Consider the following 20,682-nt stretch of genomic DNA (forward strand, 5'->3'; position numbering starts at 1 on the left):
GAGACTCAAGACTTACATGGTTTCTTAAAAGCAACATATTTTAGCTTTAGAACTTTAACTTAGCTTTACATTAACTGCTGTTAGCTTGCTAGCAAAGAAGTTTCACTGTTGTGAGCACAAAGTCATGTATGGATACTTGTTCATGCTAACATCAGTGTGCACCAACAGAGCTACGCTTCTGTTGTGTTGCATCAAAAACTTATTAAAAAAAAAAAAAGACATTTAACTTGGCTTATGCTGGTCGTCATTAGCTAATGTTATCTTTCTGACTAACAAATGTATTTCCTCATTTTTGTTCAATCTTCATATGTTACAAAGGAACTCTTAAAACTGTGGTTAGCCTGCTTGCTAACATAAGAAAAAATGCACATATTAAATACATAGTTTTTCCAGAACATCAAATATATTGCACTAATATAATCGATCTTCTCATGAAAAGGAGACTTGTTAGGGAAGATAGCTTCAGCTCTTTGGTAATTGTCCCTGTCTGAACTGATAAACTTGCTAGCTAATGTTAGCTGAGAGTTAGCTTACTTGCTAACATTGGCTAGATCTTCTAGTCAATTAGCAGAGTTGAGTTTAAGAAAATATTTCTGTTTGTCACACTTAACTCCTCAGTACATAAACAGTTTGTAAGGAAGAGTTAGTGTTAGCTACTGACTGAGCTTATCCAGTCTGTTCAACTAAAATATCTGATACGTGTCCATGACTGGGAGGCATGCTGCTGTTAGCTTGTTGAGTAACAAAGTAAAATCTCGTTAATTTCATAGTGTCAGGTTTTTAATGTCAAACAAAGTGGAACTCATGAAATAAGCCAATACTGCGTACATAAAAGAAAACTTTTTGCATGTAATTTATGGTTTTCATGAAATATGAGGTTAGACTTAACTCATTAAATGACCCGTTGGTAGACAGGCTAACATTAGCTACTGTCTAACGTCACATTTTTTATTATAACTTTTAGAAGTAACTTGCTAGGTAATACTAGCATACTAGCCAATGTTAGCTGCTGTTAGCTTTCAAGCTGAACACAGTTATACGTGCACAGATTTAGGAAATAATGTTAACAGAATCTTTTATTTAAACTATTAAAACCAAAGTTAACAGTTATATTTATTTCCATATTTATATGTTTTTCCTTAAATCCTACAAACTGCTGTAAAATACTGTGGAGTGGAAGTAGTGTTGATGTGTGTAGAAATGATGTCAGTTTTTTATGAGTAGCTAAAACAATATGAAGCGGTCTGTTGGTGAGGTGCACCCTGGGAGATGTGGTAAGTGTCAACATACCATCAGTGGTGCTGGTTTTTCAAAGACACCAGACCTGCAAAAACGTGAGAGAAAGAAAGAAGACGCTAATTATGTGCATTTCAATTACAAGGTTTGTCGTAACATTGATCATGTGACCTCTACTTCAGATCTGCCGTTATTCCATAAACTATGTGTTGCAAAAGACAAACAATCTCATTTGTGTGGAGACTTTTGTGTTAAATTGCTGAGGTTTTTTGTGTAATTTTTTTCTGCTTCCACGAATATTTTCTGATGCGACACTTCAGGAGCAGGAAGTTAAAAGGAGGAGAATTCAAACTCCCTCTCGACTGGCGCCGGTCTTTGTCTTTACATCTATAAAAGCCACTGCAGCAGCCGATAAACACAACACAAAATAACTAGACTTTCAGCTTCTCTGTCACATCCTCGTGTAAATCATTTGGCGGCTGGAAGGTGGGTCTGTGTGGAACTACACGTCCCAGAATGCCCTGCGTCAGATGTGTCGTGGGCACCAGGCGCCCTCCAAGGCCGCCATGTTGATTCCTCTGAGGTCACCGAAGTCATCGCCGTCGCCGCAGAAATCGCCGCTGTCGTCATCGTAGTCGTCGTGGCGGTTGTCGATGCGTGGCGTGAAGCTGGTCGACGCCTTCTGCTGGGAGACACAGTCAGTAAACGCCCACGTCTGACAAACCGCTAACAACAGGAAACGCCCACGTCTGACAAACCACCAACAACAGCACGAGAGCATCAACGGGACGGACACCAGCAGGAGAAGAAAAACAACAAAAACGCAAAGAGACTCATGATGAGCAGGGATGGAAACTTTTACAGCCCAACACCATAAGAGACGTGTCCTTAAACGCCTCATATTATTCAGGACGTGTCCTTAAACGCCTCATATAACTCAGAATGTGCTCTTAAACGAATTGTAAAATTTAGGACACGTTATTAAACGTCTCATACGATTCAGTATGGGTTCTTAAATGCCTCATATGATTCTGGATGTGTTCTTGAACACCTCATCATACAGAACTTGTTCTTAAATGCCTCATATGATTAAAGACGTGTCCTCGAACACCCCGTACTTCACAGAATATGCTCTTAAATGAATCGTACAATTCAGGACATGTTTTTATACACCTTATACGATTCAGAACACGTCCTTAAATGCCTCAAACAGGCAATGTAGGATATGTTCTTAAACACCTCATATGAGTAAACGAAAAGTAAAATGCTTCATGATTTCCAACAGATCTACATTTATCTTCATTTAAACTGCCTCTGAAAGTCTCCTTTACATTGTTTTCATTTTGTCTCATCTTTAACCTTATTTCAGTTATAAATCATCTTTGTCTTTTTACACTTGATGCCTCTTCTTTTCATTTCACGGTGCTTTGTTGAGGTAAACATCAATGTTTCTGTCTTCATTCATCAGGAATGAATTGACATGTCATATTATTTCTATATACTGGACTCTGGCAGGTTGTAAATAAATAACAATAGTTCCACCACCCATTTCCAATCCTGAACTGAAGCCCACTTTAAACATATTCATCTTGGATCCTATTGAATAACTACTATTATATTACAGTTACATGTCTGACTTCATCTCCTTTCACTACACCTCTACAACCTTTTATGAGGTTTGGTCCAATCCAGTGTCAAATGTAGAAGAGTTAATGTAAATGAAGTCATGTGGAACTAACATAATGGAACTGGAATCGCTGAATTCTTATCCGTTCCCGTCCCTACCGAGGACTATGACGGCATAAACTGGACTTCAGGCTGTGGTGCATGTCTTACCGATGGGACGACCTGTCTGAAGGGAGGACAGACCATGTGGAAGCGGGGGATGGCCACCTGGAACACCTCCTCTTTATTGGCTGAAGACAAACACCACAACAACACCAGCGCTGGTTAATTGGAGCGGTTGTAAAAGGCTGCGGTGGTTACAGGTGCGTGGTAAAAGTGTGGGTACCCAGCCTGTGGAAGGTGTAGTGTCCCTCCATGTACTCGGACGGGGTGGAGAAGGTGGTGCAGCTGGCGTACTCGTGGACCTTCCCAGGCGTCATGACCGGAAACTCTCCTGCACAAAGCAACACACAAATCAGCTGCCGGTGTCTGCCGATCAGAGCGGCCGAGGTCATGTGACGCAGTATTAATTTCGTCAGACGAGACTAGACTAAATATGTCCGTCATCGACCCTTTTTCCCATGATGACACTGCACTGATGATCTAAAAACACAGACTGTGAATGTGCCTTATCGTTGATGAATAAAAACGAGGCTAAAATGTTTTGCATGAAATAAAAACTAAACAAGTGGTTCCAGGCCCAACAAACCCCGCCCCTCGCACTTATGTATCTTATTTTATGTCATCATGTGTATGTGTGTGCTGATGTCACATCAACTGCCTCTAAATATGTGCCAAGTTTGAAGTAAATTAAAACAAAATTGATGTTTTTATAGACATTTGAAATTTCATCCCATTAAAAGTAAATGGAAAAAAAAAAGATTTAAGATAAGAGATAAGATAAAATACATGTTATTGATCCCCCAAGGGGGAAATTCAAGTGTGTACAGCAGCACAAGACAGTATGTGTCAGTACAATAGAAAAATAAAGAGATAAAATATAAACAATATAAACAAGTTTGTTAAAGGTGCGGTAGACTTTTGTGACCAATTTTTCATCTAATCTGTCAAACTTCAGTCACATCCTCAGTATCACGAATCTGTTCGTCTGTCTGATTATTCACCTGAATCTCTTGCATCATGGTGAACAGTTTCTGAGTGCCATCCACCAGAAACAGACCATATGTTTACAAACAGAGCCAGGAGGGAACGCGGGCATCTGAGGAATTTTGTTGTGACGTGCAGTGTGGGAAACACCGGCTCACTGCAGCTGCTACAGACACGATGCGGAACGGCAGGAGCTCCCTTCCCCTCTGTGCATATTCCTCCAGCTGTTTCCACGTTTCAGTGCATGTTTTTTTCATCCATATAATATCATATGTGGGAAATGGAAATGGAGGCTGCTGCTGCTGCTGTCAGCCTCCATTTCCCACAATGCATGTTCCAACAAAATTCTGAAGAGTCCCGAGTTCCCTCCTGGCTCTGGATGAAAACACACAGTTTGTTTCAGGTGGATGGCACGAAGAAACTGTTCACCATAATGCAAGAGATTCAGGTGAATAATCACAGACTCGTGACACTGAGAATATGACTGAGGTTTGACAGATCTGACCAAAAACTGGTCACAAAAGTCTCCCACACCTTTAAAGAACGGAATTTCCCCTTGTGGGACTAATAAAGGCATATCTTATCTTAAAGTGGCTAAAGTGACAAAAATAGCAATAATAATAATAATGATAAAGTAGCAAGTGTGCAGTAGGTGACTTTAGAAGTGTGCAGTAGGTGACTAGAAGTGTGCAGTAGGTGACTAGAAGTGTAAAGTGTGCAGTAGGTGACTTTAGAAGTGTGCAGTAGGTGACTAGAAGTGTGCAGTAGGTGACTAGAAGTGTAAAGTGTGCAGTAGGTGACTTTAGAAGTGTGCAGTAGGTGACTTTAGAAGTGTGCAGTAGGTGACTATAAGTGTGCAGTAGGTGACTTTAGAAGTGTGCAGTAGGTGACTAGAAGTGTGCAGTAGGTGACTAGAAGTGTGCAGTAGGTGACTTTAGAAGTGTGCAGTAGGTGACTAGAGGTGTGCAGTAGGTGACTATAAGTGTGCAGTAGGTGACTATAAGTGTGCAGTAGGTGACTTTAGAAGTGTGCAGTAGGTGACTAGAAGTGTGCAGTAGGTGACTATAAGTGTGTAGTAGGTGACTAGAAGTGTGCAGTAGGTGACTAGAAGTGTGCAGTAGGTGACTAAGTGTGCAGTAGGTGACTAGAAGTGTGCAGTAGGTGACTTTAGAAGTGTGCAGTAGGTGACTTTAGAAGTGTGCAGTAGGTGACTTTAGAAGTGTGCAGTAGGTGACTATAAGTGTGCAGTAGGTGACTTTAGAAGTGTGCAGTAGGTGACTAAGTGTGCAGTAGGTGACTATAAGTGTGCAGTAGGTGACTTTAGAAGTGTGCAGTAGGTGACTAGAGGTGTGCAGTAGGTGACTATAAGTGTGCAGTAGGTGACTATAAGTGTGCAGTAGGTGACTTTAGAAGTGTGCAGTAGGTGACTATAAGTGTGCAGTAGGTGACTAGAAGTGTGCAGTAGGTGACTAGAAGTGTGTAGTAGGTGACTAGAAGTGTGCAGTAGGTGACTAGAAGTGTGCAGTAGGTGACTAAGTGTGCAGTAGGTGACTAGAAGTGTGCAGTAGGTGACTAGAAGTGTGCAGTAGGTGACTTTAGAAGTGTGCAGTAGGTGACTAGAAGTGTGCAGTAGGTGACTAGAAGTGTGCAGTAGGTGACTTTAGAAGTGTGCAGTAGGTGACAAGAAGTGTGCAGTAGGTGACTAGAAGTGTGCAGTAGGTGACTTTAGAAGTGTGCAGTAGGTGACTAGAGGTGTGCAGTAGGTGACTAGAAGTGTGTAGTAGGTGACTATAAGTGTGCAGTAGGTGACTTTAGAAGTGTGCAGTAGGTGACTATAAGTGTGCAGTAGGTGACTATAAGTGTGCAGTAGGTGACTAGAAGTGTGCAGTAGGTGACTTTAGAAGTGTGCAGTAGGTGACTTTAGAAGTGTGCAGTAGGTGACTAGAGGTGTGCAGTAGGTGACTAGAAGTGTGCAGTAGGTGACTAAGTGTGCAGTAGGTGACTAAGTGTGCAGTAGGTGACTAGAAGTGTGCAGTAGGTGACTAGAAGTGTGCAGTAGGTGACTAAGTGTACAGTAGGTGACTAGAAGTGTGTAGTAGGTGACTAGAGGTGTGCAGTAGGTGACTAGAAGTGTGCAGTAGGTGACTTTAGAAGTGTGCAGTAGGTGACTAGAGGTGTGCAGTAGGTGATTAAGTGTGCAGTAGGTGACTAGAAGTGTGTAGTAGGTGACTAGAGGTGTGCAGTAGGTGACTAGAGGTGTGCAGTAGGTGACTAGAAGTGTGCAGTAGGTGACTAAGTGTGCAGTAGGTGACTAGAAGTGTGTAGTAGGTGACTAGAGGTGTGCAGTAGGTGACTTTAGAAGTGTGCAGTAGGTGACTAGAAGTGTGCAGTAGGTGACTAGAAGTGTGCAGTAGGTGACTTTAGAAGTGTGCAGTAGGTGACTAGAAGTGTGCAGTAGGTGACTAGAAGTGTGCAGTAGGTGACTTTAGAAGTGTGCAGTAGGTGACTAGAGGTGTGCAGTAGGTGACTAGAAGTGTGTAGTAGGTGACTATAAGTGTGCAGTAGGTGACTTTAGAAGTGTGCAGTAGGTGACTATAAGTGTGCAGTAGGTGACTAGAAGTGTGCAGTAGGTGACTAGAAGTGTGCAGTAGGTGACTTTAGAAGTGTGCAGTAGGTGACTTTAGAAGTGTGCAGTAGGTGACTAGAGGTGTGCAGTAGGTGACTAGAAGTGTGCAGTAGGTGACTAAGTGTGCAGTAGGTGACTAAGTGTGCAGTAGGTGACTAGAAGTGTGCAGTAGGTGACTAGAAGTGTGCAGTAGGTGACTAAGTGTGCAGTAGGTGACTAGAAGTGTGTAGTAGGTGACTAGAGGTGTGCAGTAGGTGACTAGAAGTGTGCAGTAGGTGACTTTAGAAGTGTGCAGTAGGTGACTAGAGGTGTGCAGTAGGTGACTAGAAGTGTGCAGTAGGTGACTAAGTGTGCAGTAGGTGACTAAGTGTGCAGTAGGTGACTAGAAGTGTGCAGTAGGTGACTAGAGGTGTGCAGTAGGTGACTAGAGGTGTGCAGTAGGTGATTAAGTGTGCAGTAGGTGACTAGAAGTGTGTAGTAGGTGACTAGAGGTGTGCAGTAGGTGACTAGAGGTGTGCAGTAGGTGACTAGAAGTGTGCAGTAGGTGACTAAGTGTGCAGTAGGTGACTAGAAGTGTGCAGTAGGTGACTAGAGGTGTGCAGTAGGTGACTAGAGGTGTGCAGTAGGTGACTAGAAGTGTGCAGTAGGTGACTAAGTGTGCAGTAGGTGACTAGAAGTGTGTAGTAGGTGACTAGAGGTGTGCAGTAGGTGACTAGAGGTGTGCAGTAGGTGACTAGAAGTGTGCAGTAGGTGACTAGAGGTGTGCAGTAGGTGACTAGAGGTGTGCAGTAGGTGACTAGAAGTGTGCAGTAGGTGACTAAGTGTGCAGTAGGTGACTAGAAGTGTGTAGTAGGTGACTAGAGGTGTGCAGTAGGTGACTAGAAGTGTGCAGTAGGTGACTAGAAGTGTGCAGTAGGTGACTAGAAGTGTGTAAGTGACGCTGACAGTTGCAACACCTGCTTAGAACAGGATGTAGTTCAGTCCTAGCTGCTGTTGTTCAGTCTGATGGTGGTTGGAATAAAGGTGAGTCTGAAATGTTTAGTCCTGCACCTGGGTGGGATAATCCGCTGGCTTCATTTTAAAAATTCATAAAAAATTTGAACTTTGACCTACTTTTCCCAAAATATAAGCAGATCTGTTCTGGGTCACTGGTATCTCTAAACCCAATTTGGTCTGAATGTAACAGGGTCAATTATTTCGCAGCAGTGTGGGCATGTAGATGATATTGTGTATTGTTTGTTAAAATTACACAAAATCTGTTCATTTTATTTTCGTTTGTTTTGGTTAATACCTGACATTATGGGCCTCCAAGTCAGTATGTGGAACTTTTAATTTGAGCCTGTTCCCCAGTGAGTGATTTGTGGTGTGACACTGCCCACTACAGCTGGAGTTTCGCACCTTTGCCTCTTCCTTTTTGTTCCGGATCTCTGTGGGAGAGGTAAGCAGCCGTGCAGTTCAGGAAAGTTTTTGGTTTAGCCTCTGCTGATTTGATTTTTTGTATGAACTGGCTAGTTCAAACTGTATGAGGTGCTTATGATGTGCTGGAACACATTTCCGTATCATTCGGTTTGTGCAGGGGCATGTTTTATGGGGATCGCTGACCAGAAGTTTTTGTTTTATGCTACTTTTGTCAAGAACGGAAAAAAAAAACAATAAACGGAGACTGCCTTCAAAGTCGTACGTGCGGGTCTCATCCTTAAAAAACACAACGCAGAGTCCGACACCACCAGTTACATGAATTCAACCAATAGTTTTGCTGCTAAAGTGTAAACAAACAAACAAACAGAACCAAAAACAATACCCTTTCCTCCCCTTTGGGAGGTGGTGGTGGTGGGGGGTAACAAAACTCCCTCCTCGTTTTCGTCTACACCAGAGGAAACACAACATCCCCTGTCCAGACGAAGACAGTGTCGGTCGTATCAGTTCACATACAGACATGTAACTGGGAGCTGATGGACAGCTTTACTCAGAACTGGATCTGAGGTCCGAGGGTCCGTGAGCCGCCGACCGGGGCTGATGATAACTGCTCATGACGGTTATGTTTACAGGTGTTTGCTGTGTTTATGTTTTCACTTAAAACCCTTAATTCAAAGACACATTTGTTTTTCTACACCTCCATCTCATAATGAATTTTTCTTAACAGTGGGTCTATTCTAGTTTTGGTGATACATTATTTCTGTTCAGAACTAAACTGTATTTGTTCTACTGTAATCTCAAGCCCAGAACCGAACCCAACATGTAGATCGGTTGTATTTTAGGTCGACAGTAGGTCTGTCCTTTTATGGTTTTATTATTGCCCCGCCCCTCAAAGGGGAGGTGAGGGGTATTGTTTTTGATTCCGTTTGTTTCTTTGTTTGTTTACACTTTAGCAGCAAAACTATTGGTTGAATTCATACCAAATTGGGTTTATAGACTGCCAGTGACCCAGAATAGATGTGATTACATTTTGGGAAAAATCGGTCAAAGTTAAAATTTTTAATGAATTTTTAAAGTCTTTTTTTTCCCCATTTACTTATAATGGCCGAAATGTGTCTGTGCTGTCTTTGTGTCTGACATCAGCACACACACAGACATGATGACATCAACTGGATCGATGCCAAAATAAACTACAATACGTGCGAGGGGCGGGGTTTGTTGTCCCTGGAACCACTTGTATTTTATCCTGTGTCTGCTCAGCTTTGAGAGCCTGTAGCTGGAAGAGTCGGATTATTTAATGACTTTTTTTTTTCAATTTTGTTGGTGATTCTAAATCAAATTTTGTCAAAACAAACAGAACATTCCTGATTCATTCAATTCAATTCATTCAGGTTATTATGACATTTAATCAATATTTTAACTGTGGAACACAATTCAACTGGAATGATAAACAAAAATCATCCCTGAAATAAAAAAAAACATAACAAAACTAAACTAAAATGTTGAGACTTTTAGTTGACTAAAACATGACCAACTAATTAGAAAAGCACTCGGAGAGCACAGACCTCCACCAAGGCAGATCAGTGCCCCCCCTCCCCCGATCACCACCAAAATGTAATCATTTGTTCCTTGTGCCAGTATCAACATTTCCTGAAATTTTCATCCAAATCCGTCCATAAATTTTTAGTTATCTTGCACATGGACGGACAGACAGACAGACAAACCAACGCCGTTAAAAATATAACCTCCTTGGCGGAGGTAAAAATGATATGTGAATGATTAAATATGACCAAGACTAATAAGGAACTCTGACACAAGACTAAAACTAAATTGAAAAATTAACTCTAACGTGATGACGTACCGACGACGCCGGGGCCCTGGACTTCCTCCACGTTGCCGTCTGAGGTGGTGATTTTCCAGTAGCGGCTGTCGAGCTGACAGGCGGCCTCGGGTAGAGCACTGCTCGACATTTCTATTCTGAAAGGAAACAAACCGGAAAGGATCATTAGGCCTCGTTTATGTGCACAGCAAACAGGTGGAAAAGACGGGTGAGACAGCCAAAACGAGAGGTAAACAACACGACAAGATGAAAAACTACTCAAGACAAAAAAGACTCCAGACTAAAACGAATAAAGGTGAAAACAACTCAAGGCGAAAATGAATTTGACATGAAAATGATGCAAAAGATGCAACAGCACAAAACACAGGAAAACAATATGACTGTGAATAAAGAAAAATTTTACTTCGACATCATACAAGACGCAATAAGACAAAAATGACGCAACGAGACACAACAGCACAATAGACAGAAAAACGATAAAGACGCAACACGGATTTGACTCGATGAAAACAACACAAAAGACACGATAAAACATAAGTGACGCAAAAATTGTGACGAGATGAAACCAACGTAAAAAGCGCAACAAGACATAAACAATGTTAATGACAAAAGACAAGATGAAAACAATACAAAAGACGCATAAAAACAAACGACACAAACAACGTGATATCATGAATTGCGTACAGATAACACGCCACTTTTAATTAGCGTGTTATCTGTATGCATTATAAGCTTTCCGCGTATATGTTCACGCTGCGTAAGGTAACACACAATTAGTGGCTAGCACGATTAGCGGTTAGGGTTGGGGGTTAGGATTAGGATTAGGGGTTAGGGTTAGTGGTTAGCGTGATTAGCGGCTAGCGTAATTAGTGGTTAGGGTTAGCAGTTCCGGATATGTAAACCAGAGATCTTGGCGTACATTGACATGCCACCAAATGGCATTGAATAACATGTGAAAGGATAAAAAATGCGTACGTATAGCACGCCAAATGCAATAAGAACTGGCGTGACATACAACTCGATTTCATGAGATCAGTCCGACACAAAAAACACACGAGACAATTCCATGTAAAGAGAGAAAACCAGTCCTAAAGAAGGAAACACACGGAGACCCGGTTTTACCTGATGCGGTAGGTGAAGAAGAAGTGGGGGGGGTGGGCGGAGGACAGCTCTGGCAGGAAGCAGGTGGACACGGAGACGGTGATGTCCCCGGTCGTCGCCACACAGCTTTTATCGTGAACATACCTGAACACAGAAACACACCGACACGACAAAGCTACACAACAGAACGACAACGCAGACCTGAGCGGGTTTGATCCGGACGGGAAGCGCTGGCGCTACCTGAAGATCTGGTCTCTGATGATGGGAAACTCCCCCGACACCACGTTGTGGACGTAGGTGGTGAACCACTCCAAGAAACAGGAGCCTGGACGCACAAACAGCACAACGTAACGCAAACGAACAGCGCGTCGTGCATCGTACGAGTTAGAGGACGTGACCGACCTGTGATGAACATGTCGACGGACGACGGGTCCTGAGACGTCTGGTCCTGAAAGAAGAAGAAAGAGTGAGACACAAAACACAGGTGTACGACATCTGAGTCAACAAACAGACGGACACGACGCAAACAAATCAACAAAAAAACAACACAACGACAATAACGATGACAACCAGGTGCAAGACACAAAGACAAACATCAGACATAATGCTACGAACACAACATCTACACAAAACATGCAACAAGACAAAAACGACAAAAGAACAATGTGCAAAGACAACAGGATGAAACAAAAACAATACAAGATGTGAACAACAATAACAAAACCACAAGGTCGAAAACAAGATGAAGACGATGCAACAAGATGAAAACGACACAAAATTAAGATGACACGATATAAAAAAAAAACACACAAAAGATGCAACACGAAGATGATGCAATAAGCAAAAATGATGACAATGACAAAAACAACACAAAGCACTAAAGATGAAATGACAAAAAAGACTCAAAAGACGCAAAAAGACAAAGCAAAAGAAAACACAACAAAATAATAATAATCACACAAAAGATGCAACAAGTCAAAGACAAAAAATTATGCAATAGACTCAAGACGAGAACACTGAAAAAAGACAACAGGATGAAAGAAAAACGATGCGACAAGATGCAAACGACAAAAAGTGCACAACACAAAGACAATGGAAAAAACACAAGACAAAAACAAGACAAAGACGACATGACAAGATGAAAACAATACAAAACAAAAATGACATGACATAAAAAAAATGCACAAAATATGCAACATGAAGACGATGCCATAAACAAAATGAGACAAAAGATGAAAAAAAGGCAAAAGATAACACAACTAAACAAAAACCATAGTTCACAAAAGATGCAACAAGACAAAGACAAACATGATGCAAAACACTCAAGATGAGAACAATGTAAAAAGACACAACAGGACGACACAAAAACCATACAAGATGCAAACGACAAAAACTACACAACATAAAGACAATGAAAAAAACAAGACGAAAAGACAAAACAAGAGGAAAATGACTCAAAAGGAAAAGAACACAACATGGAAAAAACTACACAAAAGACAACGCAATACACAAAAATCCTAAAAATGACAAAAACAAAAGAATGACAAAAATTAGACAAAAGATTCAAAAAGACACAACTAACACAACAAAATGAAAATAACTACACAGAACAAGACAGAAATAATGCAAAAGACTCAAGATGAGAACGACGAAAAAGACAAAAGAAAAATGTTACAAGATGTAAAAAAAAAAAAAGCCAAAAACAACAACTGGAAAACGAGACAAAAGATGATACGAAAAGACGAAAATGACAAAAAAAGACTCAACATCATGTAGCAACAAAAACTGAACACACAAAACACTTGAGAAAAATGATGCACAGGACGTGGTGGACCGCGTAGGTCCGACAGTCGGTCCAACGTGGACATGGACACCCACCGGACACGGGTAGAAGCTCTCGAACATGCGGCGTCCCTCGGCCGGTTCCAGGGCCATGTACTGACTGAGGCCGGTGTGGAAGCAGAAGGTCAGCGGCAGACAGCGCCGCATGCCCTTCCTCTGCTGGAAGCCTCCGGCCGCCGTCTCCACGTCCAGCAGGACCTCGGACCGGTAGTGGTTGGACAGGGACATGCTGCCCATCAGGCTGAGGACACAAAGACAAACCAGGACGCCACTGCACCGTCACATCCACGACAGCAATACACCGAAAATGATGGCGTTTTTGTCTCAGTGGGTCTTTTATCGTTTTTGTTTTGGGTCATTTATTGTTTTTGTTTTGGGTCTTTTATTGTTTTCGTCTTATTGGGTCTTTTATTATTTTTATTTCATTCTGTCTTTTATTGTTTCTGTCTCGTTGGGTCTTATTGTTTGGGTCTTGTTGGGTCATTTATCGATTTTACGTCACGTCATTGTCACATGGTCCATGCAGACACCCACCCTGGGATCACCAGTTTCTGTCCATTGTGGATTCGATATGAACAGCGGTAGTCTTCTGGAAGTCTGCAGCCAATCTGAGCTTCGATGTCATTCAGTTCCACCTCTGTGGCGCCCTCTACAGGACACAAACACAGAAGTAGATTTTTATTGTTGAGTTTTTGGTTCTAAAACGGATTTTACTGGAGTCTCAACACACATTACGTCCAGAGACTTGAGTCAGTCTGGTGGTTAAACCTGGTCCTGAGATGAACCTGACTCCGACTTGGGGTTAAACCTGGTCCTGAGGTGAACCTGACTCCGACTTGGGGTTAAACCTGGTCCTGAGCTAAACCTGACTCCATCCTGGGGTTAAACCTGGTTCTGAGGTGAACCTGACTCAGTCCTGAGGTTAAGCCTGGTCCTGTGCTGGTCTTACCCTTGAGCGATGCAATCATTCGTGGGCACCGCTGCTGCAGGAAGCTCTTGAGCTGCTCCCAGGCCTTCTTCAGGACCGGGTAGTACTGGATGTAGCGGCCCAGGTCTTTGTAATACTGCTTGAACAGACTAAACCAGGACTCTCCGCTCTGCAGACGTTCTTTCCTGAAAACACAGAGTTCCACTGTGACGACTTTACGTACCAGCTGATGTACTATTGGGTTCAGACCCGGGCCTGGTCTCGGTCCCGGGTCGGAGGTCATACTCACTCTGTCAGCAGCCAGTGTTTGGAGCAGAGCGACTTCCACAGAGGGTTGTGTTTGGACAGGTCGTTGAGCCTCCTGCTCACAAAACTACAACTACAGACACACAACAGAGATCAGCATGAGGCCGAGCAGCTTCCACCATGACACACACACACACACACACACACACACACACACACACACAGAGCGATCAGCAAATCTATCTACAACAAACACACACACAACCACTGAATCACAACAATCATTAACATCAGCCGCATTTATTGGACTGTTCATACCACTTCGTTCTGGGAAATGGTAGAAAAAACCCCATAAAAACACCACCACACTCAGAAACAGCTTTTCCCCCAGAGCTGTGAAAGCCATCACACCCCCTAACCCAGTGTTTTTCAACCTTGGGGTCAGAACCCAACATGTGGTCGCCTGAAATTTCTAGAAATTGAAAACAAAGCCAAACATACTAATAAAAAATATATGGTGAGTTGACAGAGACAATCACAAACCTTACAGACATGACAAACTGTGAGTGTGAAACTGCAGCACTGTGGTTCTGTTTATCTGACAAATGTTCATTGTGGTCAGTTTCAGATGCTGCAGCTCTTTCATAATTTATAGTTTCAGTTCTTGTTTGTTCAGTATTAATTGTCCTCCTTGTAAATCACAGCTGGACTGACTGGACAGATCCTGACCAAGGAAAATAAAATTCTTACTTTGTGCAGTAATCTACACCTGACTTTACTGCCTCTGTCCGCAATAATATACATTATATAGACTAAATGTTATCTAAAATTAACCTTTATTTGCAACATAGTATAGAGAACTATTACATGATCAAAAACAAATTAATTTTAGCAAAAAAATGTCTCTGCTTTGAATGTCTGGGGTCGCCACAAATTTGTGATGTTAAAATAGGGTCAAGAACCAAAAAAGGTTGGGAACCAGTGCCCTAACCCTAACCCACCCCCATCGAACTGTGTCCTGCACTAAACTGACTCTACAACTGCTCTGGGACTGTGAACCACTTGCACATTACTAACTTATTCCACACAATATTGCATAATTGCATCTGACCAGCACATACTGTTTGGAAATGGACTGGGCATACTGTATTTTGCATTTCTTTTTATATACAGTGTACATAGTCTGATACACTAATTCTTGAGTGTTTTTATATTTTCTCTTTTTTATTAGGATAGAAACATACCTACCTTTAGGAAAAATTTCGTTATTTGCAGATAATGACAATAAACATTCTTGAATTACTGACTCATTGGACGAAAGCAACATTCTATGGTCGCAGATGGTGGGTTAATTTAGTTCATTATATAAAACAAAACTATCAGTTCTGCATAAGAATCCGCATTAGCACTGAGTAAAACCCACTCGTAATGACGCATATCCAGCTAACAAACGTAAACAAAGGTTAGCTTAGCCGCTGCTAGCGCTAACTAACCAAAGTCTATCTGGTTTAGTTTTCGCAGGCTGTAAAAAGTCGGTGCTTAACCAGACACCTGCTACATGTTATTGAGCTCAATGTTCACTGTGTTCAGATTACTGACTCAGTTTGAGAAACTTTATGAGAAAATTCACTAAAATATAGCAGCTATATGCTAACCTAGCAGGCTACTTCCTGGAGCTAAAAGTAGCTCGTTTCGTCACTTTACTGACTTTGTTCGTTGACTGCGTATATGTTAGTATTGCTTCTATCAGTTATACTGTCTGTGCTTGAGTTAATTAACTGATCATTAGCTTCATTTCTCCGCTGGAATTGAGTAACATAGTGATAAGTAGCCGTGAGACTGTTAGCCGGTGCTAGCGGTGAAACGCGGCTCTTTACACCCCGGTTCAGCTCCTGTTTAGGTTGGTTTTAAGACTTTGTGTTTGCGCCGGACGGTGGTGAGTTCTGTTAGGACAGGGGAACAGTATTTAGCTCCGACCCGGCGGCTCGGTGCTCAGGAAACGGGCTCCGAGTTGTTTTTAGCCTCGGTTAGCTTGTTTACTTCAGGCTTCGTTGTTGACTTCGGGCACTGTTGTTTACTTCCGGCTCAGTTGTTTACTCGCCAATGCCTAAACTTACTTGATGAGGTCTCTGAAGCTCAGGAAGGACAGGATGTGCAGCAGTGGGTCTGAAGGGAGCTGGTCCATCTGGATGTCCATGGACGCGGCCATTGTCAGGTTTCCACAAAGATCCTCTATTTACGAAGATACCTCACTTCCTGTTTCCGGAAGGGGCGTGGTCAGCGTTGTAGATCAATAATGTGCAGATAAAATAATTATCCACTAATACCACATTTAACTAAAATCACTCTACCATAATTATCAGTCATTTTATTTTCCTGCTTTTTTTTGTGGCTATTTCAAACGAGATTTGTGTTGCAAGATCTCACGAGATTATGTTGCTGATAGAGACCTCAATTAAATTCAGATTTCTCCTCAGACATTTTCTCTTGTCTGTCTGTTTTTTAATGTTTCAGTGTTTAGAATACCGTTCTGAAGACAATGATTAGCAATTTGTATGTTTCCTTGTTTGCTAGAAGTGACCAAATTTGGACAGAAAAGGACAGGACAACAAGAAATGCTAGTTTATGGACTCAGCAAAAAGCTAAACCTGTTCACGCTCTAGACCAGTTCATTTACTACAGAGTCCAAATTAAGTAAATTCCACCTGGAGCAGCCTGTAGTGACTGACAATGCCAGATTTTTACAGTAATTAAACAGCTTCAAAGTAACTGTAATAGTTAAATGTCTTATTAGAAGTGCTCCTCCTTCCCACTAGCGTCTCTAAGGCCTTATAATATGCTATTTGACAGACTTCTTACATCATCAGCAGCCATCAGTGACGCTATAAACAGACACGACAGCTTTGTTTCTACATTCTACACTGATTCAACAACATTTTTTAAACGTTGAAACGTATCTGTAAATAAAACCTGAATCAGCATTGATTTTTCAACCTCAACCAACAATAACCACTCTGACCAATATTCAACATTGAATTATTTGTACTTTGTTATTTGACACCTCTGATTGGCTCACTCCCACCCCTTGATGTGAATGTGCAAAATGGGGGGTTAAGGGTAAGGGGGTGGGGCCAACAGGTGAACTGGGATTGGGCCAAAGGCTCATGAGTCCACATTCCCACCGTTGTCCGTGGTGGTTCCAGTTGAACCTCTGGGTTGGTGATGAACTCACTACTGACTATTGTTGTGTCTGTGACGGTGAAAGTTAATGGGATGAAAGAGTGAATATCAGCACCTACTGAAGAAGAGGAGACGTGACTGACATAGAACTGGATGACACTCTGGGACAAAGACAACAGAACAGTAGAAGGGTTCATATCAGTGGTGATTTCTCTCAGACTGCAGTGGAAGCCCGGCTTCCCCTAAAATTACAAAAATTAAATGGTTAAATATGTACAGTTGTGTTTACATTTCATTGATTACAAATGTGTTAGAACACGTTCATCTCACAGATGAGTTCGTTCAGAATCAGCTTTATCACAAATCAATGGACATGATGTTGTTCACTTCTCCTCCATTCCCGTGTCTGTGTTTTCTCCTCCATCTCTGCTCAGTGCATTTGTCCGTAGACGCTCAGCGTCCATGCACTTCAATGGGACTGAGTGGAACTGGGTTTTTCATTGACTCTAAACTGGACGGTAATTGGATAAATGCCACGATGTTGTCCCGCCCCTGGACGCCGGGCGTCTCTGGGGGTGAATGGAGCTGTGGGCGGAGCTCGGCCGGGCCGGACACCAGAATCCCACGTGCTGATTGGAGGATCAGTCGAAAGGCTGAATCCCGTTTGATTGACAGCTGTTTTCAGATCTGCTCCTTCACTGACACAGTTCAGTTTAATACCGTCACACATTCTGCTGGGAAATCACAGAAACCACTACAAAGTTACTCATTCATTTCTTGCACTGTAAATAAAACACACTCATTGGACTTCCTTGTTTCAATTTAACATAATTTCAGCGTTTTCTTGTTTCAGTTCCATAATTTAATCATTTCTTGTTCGAGTTTAATATCGTTTTGTAGATAGTTAAATCAATCATACTGTTGGCTAGGTCGGAGTGAAAGGAGCATCTGTAGTTTAAAAGGCTGAAGTCTGACACCCACAACACACTGGGCCAAGGCAATCTAAGCAGACCAGCTCTGCTGGACATTCAGAGGACACTGGTCCAGTCCCTGGAAAAGACGCCTACTGGTACGATAAGGTCACTGAGCATTTTCTTAAAAAGGAACAGAGGGACGAATGTATGTTTAAATAACTTGACAATTTTTTTTTTTTTGTATGTAAGCCGGCAATGAGCTTCCTCTGTCTGAGAGACGAGCAGCCACCACTCATTCATATGTGGGCTAAGGTGTACATGTAAACATACTGACTGTTAGATCCATTTGAAGACCTGGACAAACTCACTTAGGCTACATTCAGACTGCAGGCAAATGTGGCCCAAATCTGATTTTTTTTTTGCCCTTATGTGACCTGTATCTGATCTGTTAAAGACAGTTTGAACAGCACAAACCCGATTTTTTCAAATCCGACCTACAAATCCAACCTTCTACTTGCTTCTTGTATCCTGCTGTTTTGCCCTCTGCTTTGTCTGTCAAAGCACTTTGTAAACTTTGTTTTTAAAGGTGCAATATAAATAAAGCTATTGTTATTATTATTATTATTATTGACACTTTCATATGTGGTCCTAAATCCGATATGCATCTGATATTTTGCAATGCGACTTCAATTTGAATGGCCTCGTTGCATTGATCCAACCTTTACATCATTGAAATGTGAACAATGTCACAATTCTGCATCTTAGAAGAAGTGGCGGTAAAAGCATATTTCCCTCCGTAAACACATTGTGTGTCTGTGAGGTCACGTATTCCATCAAGACCTCTTTTGTGCATGCGGGTCACTTCTGGGTCACTTTCAGTTTAACATGTAATATGAACAAACACACACACACAAAAATCAGATTTCACCCAAAAATCCAAATTATGCATCAAGACCTGCTGTGTGGATTCAGACTTATTCACAATCTGCAACACATCTGGACGACATGGTTCAAAACACTGTTACAACAGTTTGTGGGTAAAGTATGAAGGCAGAATGTAATGGATTAAACTGTTCAATAGTTTCTGTCAGAGCTCCATGAGCTTGGACAGGGGGTCAAACATACAGCCGCCACAAAGGGTCTGATCCAGAGGTGATTCTAGGATCAGAGGTTTAAAGGTGCTGCCCACCTGCAGTGCTAGCTGGCCAGGCAAGACGAATTTCACTGTTTTGTCCATTTTAACACAGTTTCGGACCATCATTCCGACATTTGTGAAAGAAAAGCATAACATTTTTTGTTTCCTGACTAAACCATCAACTCTGATAAAAGTTACTTAAATGCTGAGCCACAGTAAAAGAGGAATGGATTGGAATCATAGATTCTAAAAAAATGTAGACCAGTGTATATGTTAAGTGTCTCTCTGCTTCCCTCTGTCTCTCTCTCTCTCTCTGTGTTTTATATCTAACAAGAAATATAAACTGGTACATTTTTCAAACTTAGAACATCATTGTAATAGAATATTTATGGAGAGACATTTGTTTCTTTATTTGTCAATCAAAAATAATGGATTTGCAATTAAAAAAGAGATTTGAGAGCAAAAGACAATAAGTGGCAATCAAAAAAAAAAAAACAATCATTTTGCTTATACGTCAGTCCTCTTTGTGAGATAAAAACTTTTGCTTGCAACTTCAAAAGTTGTGCTTGTGAATTGAACTGCACTTAATGGGCGGGGCCTATGCTGAGAGAAGAGTTTCTATTGGTGGGTTTGACCTGGCTCCATTGCCGGCTCCAGCCTCTGCGTTAAACCACTTCTTCGTTGTGTTTATGATACTGGGAGCTCAGTTGACAGTCTGTTGCTCTTTGAAATTGAAATGTGTCCCATAAGTAATAGATTACACTAAATAGCATCAGTTACAGCCTGTACATTCACAGTCTGAGCAGAGAACAGAATGAGTGAGGGAGTTACAGGGAGGAGTTTACAACATAAACACTGGTGTGGACCGGTATCGTGGTACCATAACGTCACGGTTCCTACTGTACCAGAAAACACACCATGGGAGGGATCGGACCATAGGAATTTTTAGTCCGTTTTTAGGGGTGCTTCTGCAGCACCCCTAAAATATTTTAAGGTCGCTGAAATTTTTCTGTTTTCTTGTTTACTTTGTCCATTTAAAACTTGCTAGAAAAATCCCATGGGATGAATTTACAAAGGTCAAGGTGTTAAAGTCATTTTAGTTCAGGGATCAAAAACAGAAGATAAGAAAATAAAAATGCAATGTAGCCCAGTGCTGGAATCATTCTATTTTCACACACATTCCTGTTTTTAATCCTCTTTAATCAGGTGTAATGAATACAAAATATACAAGAAAATAATTGCTAATGTGAAATTCAACGAAAAAAAAAAAAAAAATCCAAAATGATGAGCAAAATTAACAAAATAATCAACATAAATGAAGGCAAATGAAAACAAATGCAAAAATAATTTCTCATAATGATGGAAACAAAAAGAATGAAGTAAATGAACAGAACAAGCATCAAAAATAAACAAAATCATTGATGAATTAAGGGTGATTTATGTTAT

At 41.5% G+C, this 20,682-nt stretch overlaps 2 protein-coding genes across 3 annotated transcripts in view; both read right to left on the minus strand.

Moving 5' to 3' along the window:
• nhsl1a (NHS-like 1a) overlaps positions 1-71 on the minus strand; it is a 34,648-nt gene extending 34,577 nt beyond the window's left edge. Inside the window, exon 1 of the mRNA XM_030152571.1 lies at positions 60-71. The gene's annotated coding sequence lies outside the window, so the exon portion shown is untranslated. The remainder of the gene's footprint in view (positions 1-59) is intronic.
• A 140-nt stretch (positions 72-211) lies between these two features.
• fbxo3 (F-box protein 3) lies at positions 212-16,288 on the minus strand. Of its 2 annotated transcripts, none has more exons than XM_030153269.1 (12): positions 16,125-16,288; positions 14,051-14,140; positions 13,783-13,946; positions 13,368-13,482; positions 12,870-13,074; positions 11,394-11,439; positions 11,232-11,316; positions 11,013-11,135; positions 9,912-10,027; positions 3,248-3,355; positions 3,073-3,152; positions 212-1,921 (listed from the first exon to the last, which is right to left on the minus strand). In XM_030153269.1, exons 1-12 carry the CDS (start codon positions 16,214-16,216, stop codon positions 1,763-1,765), a joined length of 1,383 nt encoding a protein of 460 aa, XP_030009129.1. In that variant the 5' UTR covers positions 16,217-16,288; the 3' UTR covers positions 212-1,762. The 2 variants fall into 2 exon arrangements, with proteins under 2 accessions (XP_030009129.1, XP_030009137.1); XM_030153277.1 differs by having other exon boundaries at positions 212-1,918; positions 16,125-16,286.
• Positions 16,289-20,682: the final 4,394 nt, after the last annotated feature.

The sequence above is a fragment of the Sphaeramia orbicularis genome, chromosome 2 (genome assembly GCF_902148855.1).
Source record: "Sphaeramia orbicularis chromosome 2, fSphaOr1.1, whole genome shotgun sequence".
NCBI classification, from domain to species: domain Eukaryota; kingdom Metazoa; phylum Chordata; class Actinopteri; order Kurtiformes; family Apogonidae; genus Sphaeramia; species Sphaeramia orbicularis.